The sequence below is a fragment of the Triturus cristatus genome, chromosome 3_1, assembly GCF_964204655.1.
Source record: "Triturus cristatus chromosome 3_1, aTriCri1.1, whole genome shotgun sequence".
Lineage (NCBI taxonomy): Eukaryota > Metazoa > Chordata > Amphibia > Caudata > Salamandridae > Triturus > Triturus cristatus.
Window position 1 is genome coordinate 575,239,368 of NC_140583.1, and position 18,454 is coordinate 575,257,821.

Sequence of the window (18,454 nt, forward strand, 5' to 3'; positions counted from 1 at the left end):
ACTGATGTAGCATGTTATACAACAGACAGTGATGCACACATTCACATAGTTTAGTTACTAATCCATGTATTATGTGAGACACTTTTAATTACTCACTTAAACAGACAGTCAGACAGCTTCTAAATCCTCCATCCAGACAGTTATATATCCACTCAATCTTCAATACAGATTGGTATATATATATATAATACATATTTAAATTTCAAACTAAACCACATTCACTGGATTATGTCATCAGTGATGTCATCAGTGATGTCACTGACCATGGCATGAATGATGCAATATGTGACATCATCAGCAGTGCATTGCCGGTGCCCGAGTTATAGTTAGCAGAACTAACTATAACAGAGGAATTTCTATGGTTTTGTACGAGTGAAATGGCCAGCTAACTATAGCACCCCTGAAAACCTATGTTTTTTTCTGTGAATTTCTAAGGTTTTTTTAAATGCTAATTTCTAACTATAACGTCTCTGAAACCTATGGTTTTTTCAGTGAATATATATATATACATACATATATAAACATATATATAATCTGCATATCTATATAAATACAAATATAAATGCATGCATACATATACGCATGTTATGTACATGAAAGTTTGAAAAAGACTAATACAAGCAAAACTAAAAAGCCACCTAATTACAAAGAGAATTGCTTTAACTTAAACGAGGGCGAGACCTATTGCATTTTCAATGCTTGTTTACTTTGGTTCCATCAATAAGGCATTCAGATGTGTCACACATTTGCCATAAATTCTGAATGTTAGCACTCTAGTTGCTCATTAGATCACTGTAGTAAAGCTACTGCGCACCAGGGAATTCTGCTGCTGGTTTTCAAAGTGCATGTTTCAGTCTGCATGTCAGAATTTTTTTATGAAATAGAAGAGGATTTGAGAAGTCAAAATGTGCCCTAATTTTTCTTTCTGCAGCATTAATCATAATTTCTATGGCAAAATGAACCCCCTCATTTTGTTCCTTTGCAAATTAAATGTTTTAAGTGTTACTACTTTATTCCAATCAAGATGGCTTCAGGTGTGCCATACTTTTGTCATAAGTAAGACTGTTAGCGCTCTAGTTGTTCTTTAGAACACTATGGGACATTCTGTCATTGGGCTATACTTGGGCTACATCTGGGGGATATTTGTGCTACATTTGGCTCTTTTGTCTCTGGTGGCCATCTTGGGAGACTTATTTGTTATGAAGTTTCCTAATTTCCTCATTTACTACAGTCTCCTCAGTAGGAAATACTTTCAGTTTTTCACTTTGATTCCATCAAGAAGGCATTCAGATGTGTCACACATTTGCCATAAATTCGGAATGTTAGCATTCTAGTTGCTTATTAGATCACTGTAGTAAAGCTACAGCTCACCAGGGAAGTCTGCTGCTGGTATTGAAAGTGCATGTTTCAGTCTGCATGTCAGAATTATTGAATGAAATAGAAGAGGATTTGAGAAGTCACTCAAAATGTGCCCTAATTTTTTTGTTTTCAGCACTAATCATAATTTCTATGGCAAAATGAACCCCCTCATTGTGTTCCTTTTAAATTAAACTACTCACTCGCTACTACTCTCTACTACTCTCTCTCTATTACTCTCTACCACTCACTCTATTCTACTCCCTCTCTACTACTCACTCTCTACTATTGACTCTCTACTACTCACTATCTACTACTCACTCTCTACTACTCACTCTCTACTACTCGCTCTCTACTACTCTCTACTACTCAATCTCTACTACTCTCTACTACTCACTCTACTACTCTCTACTACTCACTCTCTACTACTCTACTGCTCTCTACTATGCTCTACTACTCACTCTCTACTACTCTCTACTGCTCTCTACTAATCTCTACTACTCACTCATTACTACTCACTCTCTACCACTCACTCTCTACTACTAACTCTCTACTACTCTCTGCTACTCTCTCTACCACTCTCTCTACTAATCACTACTACTCTCTACTACTCACTCTCTACTACTCACTCTTTACTACTCTCTCTCTGCTACTCACTCTACTGCTCTCTACTACTCACTCTCTACTACTCTCCACTACTCACTCTCTACTACTCGCTCTCTACTACTCACTCTCTACTACTCACTCTCTACTACTCATGCTCTACTACTCTCTCTACTACTCTACTACTCACTCTGCTACTCACTCTCTACTACTCTACTACTCACTCTCTACTACACACTCTACTACTTGCTCTCTACTACTCGCTCTCTACTACTCTACTACTCACTCTCTACTACTCACTCTACTACTCTCTCTCTACTACTCACTCTCTACTACTACTCTACTACTCACTACTACTCACTCTGCTACTCTCTACTACTCTCTCTCTACTATTCTCTACTACTCTATACTATTCACTCTCTACTACTCACTCTACTACCCACTTTATACTACTCTCTACTACTCACTCTACTACTCTCTACTTCTCACTCTCTGCTACTCTCTCTACTACTCTCTACTACTCACTCTCTACTATCTATTACTCATCCTCTACTCTCTATCTCTCTACTACTCTACCTCTCTTCCTCTCCCTTTCTACATCTCTCTACACGCACATATATATATGCATTTATATCTATGTATGTGTGTATATATACATATACATACATATATTTAATCTGCATATCTATATAAATACAAATATAAATGCATGCATACATATACATATATGCATAAATATGCATGTTAAGTACATGAAAGTTTGAAAAACACTAATAAAAGCAAAGCTAAAAAGCCACCTAATTACAAACAGACTTGCTTTAACTTAAACGAGGGCGAGACCTATTGCATTTCCAATGCTTGTTTACTTTGATTCCATCAAGAAGGCATTCAAATGTGTCACACATTTGCCATAAATTCAGAATATTAGCACTCTAGTTGCTCATTAGATCACTATAGTAAAGCTACTGCTCACCAGGGAAGTATGCTGCTGGTATTGAAAGTGCATGTTTCAGTCTGCATGTCAGAATTTTTTTAATGAAATAGAAGAGGATTTGAGAAGTCACTCAAAATGTGCCCTAATTTTTCTTTCTGCAGCACTAATCATACTGTCTATGGCAAAATGAACCCCCTGATTTTGTTCCTTTTTAAATTAAATGTTTTAAGAGTTACCACTTTATTCCAATCAAGATGGCTTCAGGTGTGCTATACGTTTGTCATAAGTAGTACTGTTAGCGCTCTAGTTGTTCTTTAGAACACTCTGGGAAGCTGCAGTAGAACACCAAGGAATCAACTGACAGTCTCTGCCCTTGTTGGATGTACATGTTTTACTGAGAATGTCAGACTTCATTCTCACATGACTGAGAAAGATAATGTGAATATACAGAAAATATGCTCTCAGTTTAGCTTATAGATCTCCTTCCAAACCTCTGTGGGAAAAGCATGAGAAAATATTTTTCTCGCAAACATGATTCATGATATCCCAGCAGAAGGCTTTTTCACATGGTAAAATCACCTTAGAACACACCACAATTCCTAAAATGAGTATGGTACCATCAACAAATTATTTATAATGTAACTAAAGTCTTAGAACCTTCTATTAACTGCAATGCTTTTTAATGAGGTGCTATCATGTATATTGGTCCCAAGATGGCTGCCAACACTTCTTGGATGAACTGCTGATAACCAATCAGATCTCACGACGAGATGTGTGGTTAGGCTCCAACTAGATATATCTATGATTTTAATTTTGATTTTCCTTTTGATTTTCTCAGCAACTACTGAATGGATTTACACCATTTAACCAAAAGGCAGGAGTGTGAACCAAGGGCTAACTCTTTACCAAATTCCGTTCAGCAGTTTGGGCTGCAGCTGCGATTAACGGTTCCTCTGAAAAATTGCATGGGGAAAACACGTTTTGGGACCCCCTTTTTTCTCGGCCCCCGCTTGACGAATCACCCCGAGACTTTCAGGATAAGAGCGGACCGGAGCGCCCCACCAGTTTTGAAAATTTCACGGAGATTCGTCAACCGGCGCCAAAGTTATTCCAAATAGAATGTTACAGATTTCCTATGGATAATAGGTCCTAACTATAACTACCTACTGGCAACCGCATCACAATGGCAACATTCAAAAATAAAACACCTCAGATGATCATAGCCACTGGAAACTGAAGATGCACACAGACAGTCACACATCACAATGTCAACAATCAAAATGAAAACACATCACCTGGTGCAAACTTCATCCTGGCCCACTCCAGACTTGGGGATTTACAGCCGGGGTCCGGAGACTCAGCAACCAGATTTCTGCACTGACGATGCATCCACCTTTCAGGCTCAAATCCCGATTTCCAAGTCAACAAACCTCAGCTTTACAATCTCAAAACACACTAAAAGGCTCCTAAAGGTGTTCCCTCTGCTCCAAGGAAACACACTGGAATTGGCCCCCTTCCATGCCAGCATTCCAAAGACAAAGGAGTTCTTATGGTCCTCCTTTATTCTCATGTGTTCCAGCCTTTATCTTAACGAAGCTTACGAAAGTCTCTGGTGGTACTGTGAGAGGGACGGGCATAAGAAGAAACAAGGAGGCCTAAGTCAGGGTTCAATGATGATAGGATTTTATTAGGGTCAACAAAACAGAGTCAGCATATGTGGGATAAAGGTCCTCCCTCGTGGCTGGGCTGTTGTCCTCTACTGCTCCGGTTTGCTTTTCTTCAGTGGGATATCCCAGGAGGCTCATGAAGGCGAGAGCGAAAAAAACAGAAAGAGGCAGTAAGTTATTCTGGTCTCTTAGGCGTTTGTCAGGATAGAACCCTTCACCATTCCCAACAGGACGATGTTTGTGCAGACTCCAAAAGATGAGAAAAGAAAATACCAGGTCCTTAGACCTTTCTACCGGATATTCAAAGCCCCAGAACCACTTTCTAACATAGCTGACATATGCCGGGTCTTTTATCAACGTAAGTGCGCTTAGTGCCGAGGTGGGGTTTGGAATAAGGAGGGGGGTGTCGGTGGCTGTGCAGGAAAGTGGTGGAGAAACGGAATGTGTACAGTGCTATACAAGTAAGATAACCCTTTCCCCGATTCCCCCCCTTTACTCCCTACCCCCTCCCGAGTCACGTACCACGTCAGCCGCAACTTTCCTAAGTTGCGGCGGCTCACCAGCGTCCTCCTGGGGTGTCCACCACTCCTCCGTCCAGGTCTATGGACCTCCGTCCTCGTCTGGAACTCGAAGGTCGAGGCTTCCCACGCTCACCTTCTCGCTGGTTGAGGTGTTCCGCTCCAAAGTAGACTTCTGTAGCGCGGCGTCTTCGTTCTCCTCTTCTTCCAGGTGTAGCGCGCCTCCTGGATTCTCAGGAGCCTCCTTTTGAATTCGAGGCCCACCTCTCCTTGTTCCCATTGGCCAGCGCCTCCCAGCTGGGCAACACGTCCCTGTGTGCAAGAGGTAGCAGACAACATTAACTCTTGCTTTCCCGGCCACATCAGACTACTGTCAGGATACACAGCGGTCATAGGACCGGAAGGTAAGGGGTGTATGCCGAAGTCCCCGTCGGCACTCTCACAGGTACATACAACAATCTCCAAAAATCAAAGCAACCTTGAACGTGAATAACCTAAACAAGTTGAGTAATCTGGGGGCCTGCCTATGCGCGCAAAAAGCTCAAGCAAGACTGAGTCAGAATTCAAGATGACACAAGGGCATGTCAAAGGCAATTGTAAGAACTTCATAATACCTCCCAATGTGCACATTTGTGCACCACTGCCTGTAGCACTGCACATTTCATCTCCCAATGTACAACATCATGCACTTTTGAGCACCACTGCTCATAACACTGCACTTCAAGACCAAAAAGTACCTTCCACCTCTGTCTCTGTCTCTCTCTATCTCTCTCTCTCTCTCTCTCTCTCTCTCTCTCTCTCTCTCTCTCTCTCTCTCTCTCTCTCTCTCAAGGCTGTTCAACTCTGTGACAGCTCCCACTCTTCTAAAGCTGCAAAAAGATATGAAATAATCTTCAAGGGAAACATGCACTTGCAGAGAGAAGATGTAAAATATCAAATGTCAATTAAAATCATAGTAGTCAAAGGTCATCACGTTCATCCACACCATAGGAGGGCCTCTAGCACTACATGTGCCTAGGCTGCTAGTGCAACAAGCCTACTGACTGACTAAGTTTCCGTCCTGCTCTGGTGGCAAATGGGCCTGAAGGCAGGAGTGGTATTCTCCAAGTCTGGAGGAAGCTGGGGTCGCATATCAAAGGCGGTAGAGGCTTGGTATGCCAATCACTAGCCATCCTGCTGGAGGAGGTGTGATCACCCTCCTCCAGAGCAGGCATTGTTCCTGACCTCTGAGAGCGTTGGCTCTCCCGAGTAGGGTCAGAAACTCGCCTGTGGTGGCAGGCTAGAAGAGTCTGGTCAGCCCTCACACTAAATGACTGGTAGGTTTCAGGTAGTACCTCTAAGATGCCCCTGGGTGCATGTCAAAATAAATCTAACACTGACATCAGTGTGGGTTTATTAAGATGAGGTGTTTGATACCAAGCACCATTATTTTCAGTGAAGCCAATATGTGGTTGGGCAACTCGTATTGGCTAGTGCCCAGTGCGTATGCTTAAGATGGCTTCCTGATTACTTGCACTGTTGTGGTAATGGAACCAGACATCACAGGGTCATATCTGCTGATGCAGATATGTCTTCACATATAGTATAAATCTGAAAGAAACACGTTAGTTAGATTCCTCACCTTAAAATATCCCCAGGCGTCAGGCTGGATCCGGAAAGATTTTTCGCCAGCAATACCCTTGCGCGTCGCTAGGAGTCGTCTGCTGCTCCGCGTCCGTCGTATGCGTCGTGCACCGGGATGACGTCGTTGAAGTACTTAGACGCCACACTCGCACGCTGACGTCAGTTCTTGTTTTTTCCGCGCCGATCCGGGAAGAGCATACCCTTTTAGTCATTTTTTGACTAAACATTTTGACTCTTTTGGTCTATTCGGTCGACTCGACTCTGGTGCCGGTAGGATGCCTGGTTTCAAACCCTGTGACTCCTGTAACTGACTGATGTCAGTTACGGACCACCACCACCGGTGCCTCTACTGCCTTGGGGCCGACCACGATTCCGCGTCGTGCCTCGACTGCTGGGCCCTGACATCGAAGGCTAGGCTGGAGCGGTCCCGCAAGCTACTGGAGTTCCGGCAGTCGGCTCCGCGTCGCTCACGGTCCCGGTCGAGGAACCGGTCGCGGACCCGCAGTCACCACCACCACTCGTCTGGTTCCAAGTCTTTAGGTAAGTCGAAGCGTAGAAAGAAGTCCAAGATGCGACATCGCTCTTCGGACTCCCCTCGCCGGTCGCGCGACTCGGCTGAGGGTTCGGGTGGTACCACCCATGCGGCTCCGTCGGAGCCGCAGGAGTCGCGTCCATCCCCATAACCGCCGGTCCCTGGGACCGACTCGACTCCGGCAGAGGTAAGTGCCTTCCTCTCAGCCATGAGGGGCCTGGCTCCGCCGTCGACGCCTGCCGGCGCGCCTTCGGGCCCCGCGGGCTCGACTGGAAGACCTAGCGAGCCGGCGGCTCCGGCCCCGGTGCCATCGCCGAATTCGGTCCCAACGCCGCAGGTCCCCGTTTGATCTAGGCCTGGATCGGGCCGGTCGACCTCACGACCCCTCCACCGACTCCGGTACCACCTCCGGCGCCGCCTTCGGACGACGCCGTTCCCCGGTTCAGTCCCGGTCTGACGCCGATGGGTGGCAATTTAATCTTCCGCCCGGCTCCAATCATTCCACCTGTCTACTAGAAATCTGATGACGGTGACGACTGGGAGGGGTCTGAGGGCCCTCTGGCCCAACATTATCACAGGACTTGGCAGATGAGCTGGGGGATGCCAGTGGCCTTGATACCTCCCCTGACACTGGCTTCATCTCTCCTCCGACAGTGGCTTCGGAGGAAGGTGCTGCATTTTCTGTGGTGCTGTGCAAGGCGGCCGAAGCCCTTGGGCTGGAGCTGCTTGCTGTGGCCGTGAGGACGAACCTCCTCACAGCAGTGCTTCAACCGTCAGCAAGCTCCTCGGAGCCTCTGCTGCAGTTCAATGAGGCACTCAGTGACGTTCTGAAGGGCACCTGGTCCAAGCCCTCCACAGTTCCTCCTGTGGACCGGAACATGGCCCGGCGCCACCGCCCTGCACCGGGCGACCCCAGTTTTCTGTATCAACACCCCACGCCCCAGAGCCTGGTTATCCAGGCCTCTACCTCCCAGACCTCCTTGCCGTCCGCTCCCCCGGATCGGGAATCCAAAAGGCTCGAACAGTTTGGGAAGAAGCTGTTCTCCTCTCTCAGTTTGGGGTTGCAGTCTATCAACACCGCCTGCCTTTTGGACCGTTACTCCCACTCCCTGTGGGATACGGTGGAGGACGTGCTGCCTCAGTGTCCGGAGGAGGCCCGGACCCGTCTCTCCCAGGCTCTTGCCGAAGGGCGGAATGCGGCACGGCATCCCATCCGATGTGGACTGGACACAACGGACTCGCTGGGCAGGGCAATGTCGACCACGATGGTGCTTCCTCGCCATGCCTGGCTGCGGTCCACGAGTTTTTCCGGGGATGTCCAGAGCACCCTCATAGACATGCTCTTCGATGGCAGTCGCCTTTTTGGCGACAAAGCGGACAGTGCACTGGAGCAATTTAAAGACTCCAGGGCTACGGCCAAGTCCTTGGGCCTATCGGGACCGCGCCCGCAAGCTTCCCCTTTTCACCCCTTTCGTGGGCAAGGAAGGGGTGCCCCCTCACGTCTGCCTAGCCACAGGCCGCAGAACCAACCTCCACACGGTCGCGGACGTTGATTCCGCCGAGGCGGTACTGGGGGACAACGTGCCAGTCCGTCCACATCCACCCCAGCAGCATCCGCCTCAAAGCCCTCCTAGTCCATGCTTTCAGGCCCATTCCACTCCAGTGGGAGGCAGAGTTCGCCATCACCTGCTCCACTGGCGTTCCATCACGTCGGACAAGTGGGTGCTGCAAATTGCCCCTCCAGCCATGCCACCGCAGTACCACCGCATGTCGGGGGATCACTTGAATCTTCTACTGGAGGAAGTTACGGCCCTCTTGGCCAAGGAGGCCATCGAGCGCGTTCCTGGTCCAGAAGTAGGTCGTGGCTGTTATTCCCACTACTTTCTGGTTCCCAAGAAGGGCAAAGGGGGCCTACGCCCTATCTTGGACCTCAGGAGCGTCAATGCCTAACTCCGGAAGGAGAGGTTCAAGATGCTCACCTCAGCTCAGGTTCTGGCTGCCCTAGACCCTGGAGACTGGATGGTAGCGTTGGACTTGCAGGACGCTTATTTACACATCCCCGTCCTGCCGGCCCACCGGCGTTACCTGCGGTTCACAGTGGGCCAGGAGCATTTTCAGTTTACCGTGCTCCCCTTCGGCCTCGCCAGTGCCCCTCGGGTGTTCACGATAGTGATGGCGGTGGTCACAGCTCATCTGCGCAGATCGGGGGTTCCAGTCTTCCCCTATCTCGACGACTGGTTGTTGAAGGCGGGCTCGCCCCAGCAAGTCGTCTCCCACCTCCGGACTACGGCTGACCTCCTGCATTTGCTGGGGTTCTCCATCAATGTGCCGAAGTCGCATCTGAGTCCCTCCCAGACGCTCCTCTTCATCGGAGAGGTTCTGGACTCGGCGCAGTTCCGGGCTGATCCTCCGGAACAGCGGGTCCGGGATATTCAGGCTCTGATTCCCATCTTTCGGCCTCTATCCTGGGTTTCGGTCAGGTTGGTGCTGCGGCTTCTGGTTCTGATGGCCTCCTGCATCCTGTTAGTGCATCACGCCAGATGGCGAATGCGGGCTCTGCAGTGGGACCTGAAGTTTCAGTGGGCCCAGCATCTAGGCAACCTGTCCGACCATGTCTTGATCTCTGAGGGCACTGCAAGACAGTTGCAGTGGTGGCTCACGGACCGCGATTGGGTCAGTGGCAGATCCCTCTCCCTACCCCAACTGGAGCACGTAGTAGTGATGGATGTGTCCCTCCTGGGATGGGGAGGCCACATGGGAGAGGCGGAGATCAGAGGACTCTGGTCTCCGGCGGAGTCTCGGCTCCATTTCAACCTTTTGGAGCTGAGAGCGATCCGACTTGCACTGAAGGCATTCCTTCCCTCTGTCTGGGGAAGTGTAGTGCAGGTGTTCACGGACAACACCACCTCCATGTGGTATTGCAACAAACAGGGCGGGGTGGGGTCGTGGACCCTTTGTCAGGAGGCTCTGCGCCTCTGGACATGACTGGAACATCAGGGCATCACCCTGGTGGTTCAACATCTGGCAGGCTCTGTGAACGCCAGAGCAGAGGAACTCAGCCGCCGGTGCATGATGGATCACGAATGGCGTCTAAACTCGGACGTGGCGCAAGGTCTCTTTCGGCAGTGGGGAGAGCCTTGGTTAGATCTATTCGCCACCGAAGAGACCGCGCAATGTCAGCAGTTCTGCGCGTTGGAGTTTCCAAGGCGGCACTCGCTCGGGGACGCCTTTCGTCGCGAGTGGAGTTGAGGTCTGTTGTACGCCTTTCCGCCTATACCACTTTCTGCCCAGAGTGCTGAGGAAGATCAAGCGCGACCGGGCCCAAGGCATCTAGGTGGCTCCGCATTGGGCAAGAAGGTACTGGTATCCCGAGCTACTCAGTCTTTCGATCGATCCCCCTATAAGACTGCCTCTTCAGGAGGACCTTCTGTCGCAGCAGCAGGGGACGGTCCTCCACCCAAACCTGTCCAGTCTCCACCTCCATGCGTGGAGATTGAGCGGCGACAGTTCATGCCATTTGACTTACCTCCTGAAGTCTGTGATGTTATTCTGGCAGCCAGGCGTCCCTCCACAAAATCGGTATACGCCTGCAGGTGGAACAAATTTGTGGCATGGTGCACAGCAAAGGCTGTGGATCCCCTTTCCGCCCCTCTTTCTGAGGTTCTCCTCTTTCTTCTTTCTATGGCCCAGCAGGGCTCTGCTCTGGGCACTCTTAAAGGTTATCTTTCAGCTATCTCTGCTTTCCTACGGCTTCCTGATCAGCCTTCTCTTTTCAAATCCCCTGTTGTTTCTCGCTTCTTTAAGGGCATTACTCACATGTTTCCTCCTGTCCCTTTCGTAATGCCTCAGTGGGATTTGAATCTTGTGTTGACGTATCTGATGTGCGCTCCCTTTGAGCCACTTCATAATTGTCCCCTTCGTCTGTTGACTCTAAAGACTGCTTTCCTGGTTGCCATCACCTCTGCTAGAAGGGTGAGTGAGCTCCAGGCTCTCTCTTCTAAGCCTCCTTTTCTTTCTGTTCATCCGGACAAAGTTGTTCTCAGGCCTCGTCCTTCCTTTCTCCCTAAGGTGGTGACTGCCTTTCACATCGGGCAGTCTGTTACGTTGCCCACCTTCTTTCCGCCTCCGCATCCCTCGAAAGAGGAAGAGAGGCTCCACCGTCTGGACCCAAAAGGGGCGCTGTCCTTTTATTTGGATCTCACCAAGCAGTTCCGAGTGGACGACCAACTCTTTGTTGGCTACGTGGGCGCTAAGAAGGGGCGGGCGGTGCACAAGCGAACCATCTCTCGGTGGGTCGTTTTGTGTATCAAAGCTTGTTACTCCTTAGCTAAAAAGGAACCTCCTGTAGGACTGAGGGCCCATTCCAGTCGGGCCACAGCGGCGACAACTGCCCTGGGCCGGGGAGTCCCCTTGCAGGACATCTGTCAGGCAGCAACTTGGGCCTCGCTGCACACGTTTGCCAAACATTTTTGCCTGGACAGCCAAGTCCGGAGAGACTGCTTCTTTGGCCGTTCTGTTCTCCAGGACTTTCTGGTGTGATCTTGGTTCGTAGACCCACCACCGGGGTTGGTATTGCTGGGGTATCTCTTCTAAGGTGAGGAATCTAACTAACGTTTTTTTCTTTCAGATGAACAAGTTACTTACCTTCGGTAACGATATATCTGTAAGAAACATTAGTTAATTAGATTCCTCACCGATCCACCCATCCTCCCCGTTCTGCGAACCGATATCTAGGGTTGAGGTTATCCCTTTCAGGGCCCTAGAATTTTTTGGCACCAGTGTCGGTTTCTTGCATGGGTTTGCGTTCCTGGCGCGGAAAGCTATGTACAAGAACTGATGTCAGCGCGCGAGGGCGGCGTCTAAGTACTCCGACGTCATTCCGGCTCACGACGACACGCGGATCCGCAGACGACGCCTAGCGACGCGCAGGGTATTGCTGACGAAAAATCTTTCCGGATCCAGCCTGACGCCTGGGGATATTCTAAGGTGAGGAATCTAACTAACTAATGTTTCCGAAGGTAAGTAACTTATTCTTTAATGCACGCTGCCTTAGGGCTCGAAGGCCTGCTGTAGGAGTGACTTGCATATAAGACATGCAGTGTGCATGGCATACAGGAAGTATGCCATGTCGTGTTTTCAAAATGGTTTGCACCATTTTACGCATCCTTCAATGGCACATTACATGCAGTTTCTGTGTGGGTCTCTTTGGGTGGCACAATACATGCAGCTCATAGGGACCCTCTTTAGTACTAATGCCCTGAGTACCAGAGGTAGAATTTACTAGGGACTTATTGGGGTGCCAAAGTCCTTGCCATTTGGGTTACAATTAGACATTTGCCTGTTTTAAGGGACAGAGCACTGGCACTGAGGGCCTGGACAGCAGGGACTCTGTGCACTTTGTCGAAAAGCATCAGTACTAGTACAAAAAGTAGGGATCACCATGTCATATTGGGGCACTTTCCTACAACCACCCTAAAAGGGGTAATTTGGCAACATGTGGCCACGCAATGTAAAAACAAAATAAGGAGAAGCTGGAGTACACGCAGTGTTTCACCTTCGGACAGTTTCTTTCCTTTAATTAAAGACCGTTCACATGTTGGCCCTTCAGCCAGCCTTCTCTAAGTATTCTGCGCCCCTTCTTTCTCAATTGCTTAGTGACTTAAACATCAGACACCTTGTTTCAGAAGTCTACAGCTCCATACATGATGAATTGGAGCACACATCTCTTTCTGGCTGCTATAATCAGATGGTATGCAGATACTGGGGTCACCATCACCAACGAACCATGGATGCTTTGCTGATCCCAGTAAGGACAAGTGTTCTTAAGAAGCAAGCACCAGCTGGTACTTTTCAAATCGTTTGCAGGATTTTCTGTATCCCCCTTCGGTCTGGCAGAAATAGGATTGAGGAGAATGCTACATTTCATCACATCTACGCTCAGGACACTGATTTCCTACATTTGCCTTAAAGTTGCCCAGGAATTGCGGACTACTGATATGATGTGTTGTTGACATAGCACTCATGTTTGAAACAGCAGTTCAACCCATAATTGCACTCTTGGGAAATGTGAACGACATTCCATTGTTATTTCACAAAAATACTGCTCTTGCATTGGTCATGGATAAGAGACTGATAAAAAATGTACTGAACATGAGTGCTTGTCTCTAATTCACATGACTGGATGAAAGATTTTATCTGTAACTATACTGCTGACACCTAGGTGGGCCCCCTTCCTCACACTACCAAACCAAAGGACAGAAATGTGCATCTACCTGCTCTTTCTCAAAGGCCCGAGACATTGGACCTCACGCTTTGGATGCTTCCAATTAGTGCCTGTTTGAGATGCGCTGCGGTGCTGCTTTGTTGAGGGGGTGTTTACTCAATAGCAGTCATTCTTTGTCACTTATGCATGGTAGATAGTCCGAGAGAATTTGGTATCCGCAGACTTCGTCATCTTTTACGTTTATTGTGCTCACTTTGACATTATGCACTGAGTGATATTTTTTAAACGCTCTATCTCACTAGGTCTCAGAATCTTTTACAGACTATTGAAGAATTCATGAAACTGCAGGGTTTATATGGTTGTCCTTTTTTACATTTGAATGAACAACTAACTAAAAGAGAATGATTCCAAAATAAGATCTAGTTAGATGTAGATTCCTGCTATTGTACCCCACTTCCCTCCTCAACAGTCACCCTACGCCTTAATCACATTAATAACGTTTTCTGATGGATACCTCTACCTGGAGCCTTCTCATTTTATGAATACTCCCAGGTGCCTGGCTGGATCCAGAAAAAAGCCTTAATAGCATTTAGATATTGGTAGGTGGTGCCAAGGACCTCCATTACGGCTCAGTCCTACCCTGGGCATAACATCACTGAGCCATATATATAGTTGCCAGCCCAATGTGCTGATGTCAGTTTTGACCCTTTTTTCATTAGGAAAATCTATTCTTTCTTAATTGAAACCCATTAGTTCATGAGTGGTCACGTACCATATACATCTTGGCTGCAACATCTTTTCAAAAGGTATCAATGGGCAGAGCACTGTAGCAAGGATTGTATCATAACCAATTTCAAAATCTATACCACCTCTATCCTAAACAATTTCTCAAGGCAAATAAAAATAAATAAATAGACCATTGTTACCCTCAACTCAATCCTATTCAACGCATAGCACTGAAAGATTCCAATCCACTTGAAATCTCCAACTGAAACCTGAGCACCTTAATGAGACTTTGACACACACAGTTCAAGGAATACGGCGAAACACTTTATGAGCTAATCATTCACATTCTTTGGTCACCACATGGAAGCAGCTTTCCTCGGACATAAGCAGGGGTCAGACTTAAATAGTCATCAGGGCTCCTCTTTTAAGAAAGCCAGTGCACCATTCTGAAAAGAATCAGCAGTAATTGGAAAAAGATCCTTTTGTGTTTCTGGAAGTATTATAAATAGGATGTGCTGCTTTTAAATGAAATTGGGTGTTTGGTTTCCTGACACACCAGTTGCATACACTGAATTGTTAACCACATATTGTTACAAATGCTTACGTGAGATTCCATCAGGAGAGATGGGGCATGACATATGTGAATTGCTTATACTTTCAGGCTGGAGTGCATTGCTAGGGACGCAGAACTGGTAGATAAATCCATAGCCGATCTGAAGCGATTGGGGGAACTTCTACATTCCAGCTGCACATCAGCGATGCAAGAATTTGAGGAACAGCTGAAAGAGAGCACTGTAGAGGGTAAGTTTGCTTTGCCAAAAGCTTAACTTCATGATTCCTTATTATGGCTGATAGTGACTCAGGTTTCTCAAATACACATCTACCATACCCCTCACCTTACTCCACTCCCTTGGGGGTGACTTGGCTTCGCCCTGATACAAACCAACTTCGACTGATGAAGCTTTGATTGGGGCGGTGCCTTTCCTGATTTTGGCAAGTCTTGCATGTGCTGGTGAATTATGTGCTTGCAGATCTTCTGGTAAGTCTTGCATGTGCTGGTGAATCATGTGCTAGCAGATCTTCTTTGTTTCTCCAATTTGTAGACACCTGCAGAAAATCAGCAGCTTTAACTGTGCTGTTTATTTTTTATTGTTTTCTTATATACTCTGAGTTGCATTGTTCATTTGAGTGACTGCTGTCTGGTTTTGCGTGTTAAAAAACATGGTGCGTTACTCTTGATTTGCTTAGTTCCCCCTTTTGCCTCATTCCTACTATCCATTTTCCTCCACCTCTGTCCTCACACTCCTCTTTTTGGAGTCGCATTCCTTGGTGTTTAGGGTTTGTTCTGGTTTCTGGGGCTATAATAGGTAGAACAACAACAGGATTGTAACTTGCCTCATTTTCTCATTTGTCTCTCTGTTTCTTTCCTTTTCCTCCACCTCACTTCCTGCCTCCCCATTTTGGAGAGACATAGGTTTTTGAGGGGGGCGGGGGCACGTGCAGTATACAATTTTACTGCAACATCTTTTCAAAAGATTGGGGAGGTTTCTAGGGGATGAGGAGGTTCCTGTACTTCCAGAGCTGCGTCATGTAGTGCCCCCTTCCCTTGTCACCTTTCTTCCCTCAATTTTCCTTATCTCCATTTGAACTGCTTTTGTTTGAAGCCAGAGCCCATCGTGTAAGGGGTTTGTATCCTTTAAAAGAAATAACAGTTCATTCTTTTCAGTAGTTCTCCTTTCTGATTCTTGGCCCCATGCACAGTCATGTGGCCTTGCTGCCTGCCTTCTCAACTCTCTCTCTCTCCTAGGGAATCCAGCCTGGGCCTCTAGGTGAAGGGATGAAATAGTAAGGGCGTTTTCTTTTGGCATATTCTTTGATGTGGCTGGTTTGGGCCAAGAAAGGGCTTAGGCCCAGTACCCCTGGCAACCTTCTCACACCTATCCTCATCTGAACTCGGCTGTTCTCTGATTTATATATCCTGCTAATTATATTACTTCCGCGCTGTTACCTGACTGTCCACATTTCTTCCCACAGGAGCACATGATTCTTCTATGTTGTTGCTCCCAGACCACTCCCTGATTGATTCAATTGAGTAATTACTCTGATAGCCTTTACCTTATGCATTCCTTTGGCTTGCTCAGCTACAGACTCCTTGGAGTCTTTTATATACACCATTTTCCCTAACTACCTTTATCCAGCATGACTGTTGGTTGCACTTCTTTCGCTCCTGGATGGACCCCATAGACCATATAGTATGGCTGGTTAGAATGACCATTCAAGCATATTGCTAGTATGTAGACTACTAAGAGCACTTAATATGACTAGTTGCATAGTGGCGTATCCTTTGCTGGTAATACCTAAAGGAAATAGTTCTTTAATAGGACGAAAGCCCTCACCCACTTGGAAGGTGGCATCCTTCATCACAATGCTCCTCACATTGGTCAAGTTGTGTACCAGTATGAGTTAGTGCCTTATTGCAGGGCAGCTCTTACTGTCCCTATGGGTGTGTTGTTGCAGAGAACATAAGTGGAAAAGGAACTAAAATTACCTATATAGATCAACACAATGAAGACCTTTAAAAAGTAGCTCTGATATAATTGTATTCACAGAATTTGTCGTGTTTAGATCAGTATCCCTAAGTGTGGCACTGCACTTGCACACGTGACAACCATGCAACACTCCACTCTGGCGTGCATCTTTCAAAAGCATTCTTGAAAACCTTACACTGTCTGTGGGTAAGAATATCTCTCCACCTGGAGGTCAGAGAGAATGCTGAAAGTGTAAGTTAGAGTTGTAGGCAATCTAATTTTAAAGTGCATAAATCACAGTTATTATATTTTTCTGGCATGATTAAGTTATAATATGCATCTGATACCATGATATGAGAACTTATTGAGACAAGAAAAACATTACACATTCAGAAGGGTATGCCTTCTAAATGAAGTCTCTTGTCTGTGAATATTGTGAGTAATACGAATATTAGAGACACTTTTCCTTTCTCTAATGTTTATATTTTTGTTCTGAAGATCACAGGCTCTCACACTTTTAAATTATTTTGATGGCTGAGGGCGTGTACCTTGATATTAATCTCTTGCTCAAACTAGTTCCTCTAATGACCTGATAAGGAAGACAAGGTCTAAATCTTGTACCATTGCCTAGATGAGACTTGTTCTCTTGTTTCTTTCCAGCCCCCCACTGTTGCAATTCATGACAGTGTCTAAATATAGCTCCCATGTGCGGTTGCTAGTAAAGCTGTTAACTGGTATTAGGAAGAAGTCCTGTGCATGGCCTCTGTCACCATTCCCATATTTTGTAGGCTGACCCAATATTCTTCCTCCAGTAAACCCTGCAACTGTTTTTCTACTGTATGTGCTTGTTAGACCTATCAGCCCTTTGGGTGGTCCCGCCTCTTCATTATTTATTTTGTCCCACTTTTGCCTCAAACCCTGTTATAATTTTTCCTTTTTGGGAACCACCAGACTTTTTAGTGTTGATGCAGGGTCAGGGAGCCATTTTCCCTACCCCTGGAACGTCTGTCTGAGGGCCTGAGACACAAAATGGTGGCCACCCATTGTCACCTGTGACATCACCAGAACCCACTGGAGGTTTCTAGAACCTTCTGTAACATTCTAGAACCCTGTGACAGTGGGAGGCAGTTTAGAATGTTGGGAGGCCATCTCAGAGTGGCAGTTGGCATCTGACTGGAGAAGAGAGAGGACAGAGTTAGAAGGAGGTCGGAGTAAGGCAGCAGGGGTGGAAACCAGTGCTTGGAGTGGGGTCCAGAAACCCACCCTTGATGCTAGTCCCTACTGACCAAGCCCAGCCTAGAGCCCTGTGTGGGATCAAGACCAGAAGAACCATCTTCAAGAACTGAATATTTGGAACAGGCCTTAAAGAAGGAGATCAGCAAGTTCCTGACCTCTTCAGTGGTGTCCTCCTGGAGTCCTGACGTCGAGAAGCCTGGAGACCTGAGGCCTGAGGTAGAGAAGCGGCGCTGACAGAAAGCAGACGTCGTACCCGGAGCCGCCAGAGGTCGGGTGAGGGCGCCGACGGAGGTCGTGGAGAGTCACCGGAGGTCGATTAAGGAGTAACCCGAGGTCGAGTGAGGGTGCCGACGGAGGTCGTGGAGAGTCACCGGAGGTCGAGTGGAGGGCGCTGACGGAGGTCGTGGAGAGGCGCCGGAGGTCGAGTCGGGAGTCACCTGAGGTCGAGGTGAGGCGTCGACGGGGGAGTGAAGTCCGCCCACCGGAGTCGCCGGAAACTGAGGTGAAG

General features: G+C 47.4%; 1 protein-coding gene across 2 annotated transcripts in view; it reads left to right on the plus strand.

Moving 5' to 3' along the window:
- Positions 1-18,454, plus strand: part of CHD2 (chromodomain helicase DNA binding protein 2) — a 1,941,047-nt gene that overhangs the window by 1,172,697 nt on the left and 749,896 nt on the right. For both annotated transcript variants that reach the window (XM_085644496.1, XM_085644497.1), the window contains one exon: positions 14,844-14,983. In XM_085644496.1, the coding sequence (XP_085500622.1) occupies positions 14,844-14,983 (140 nt within the window). The remainder of the gene's footprint in view (positions 1-14,843; positions 14,984-18,454) is intronic.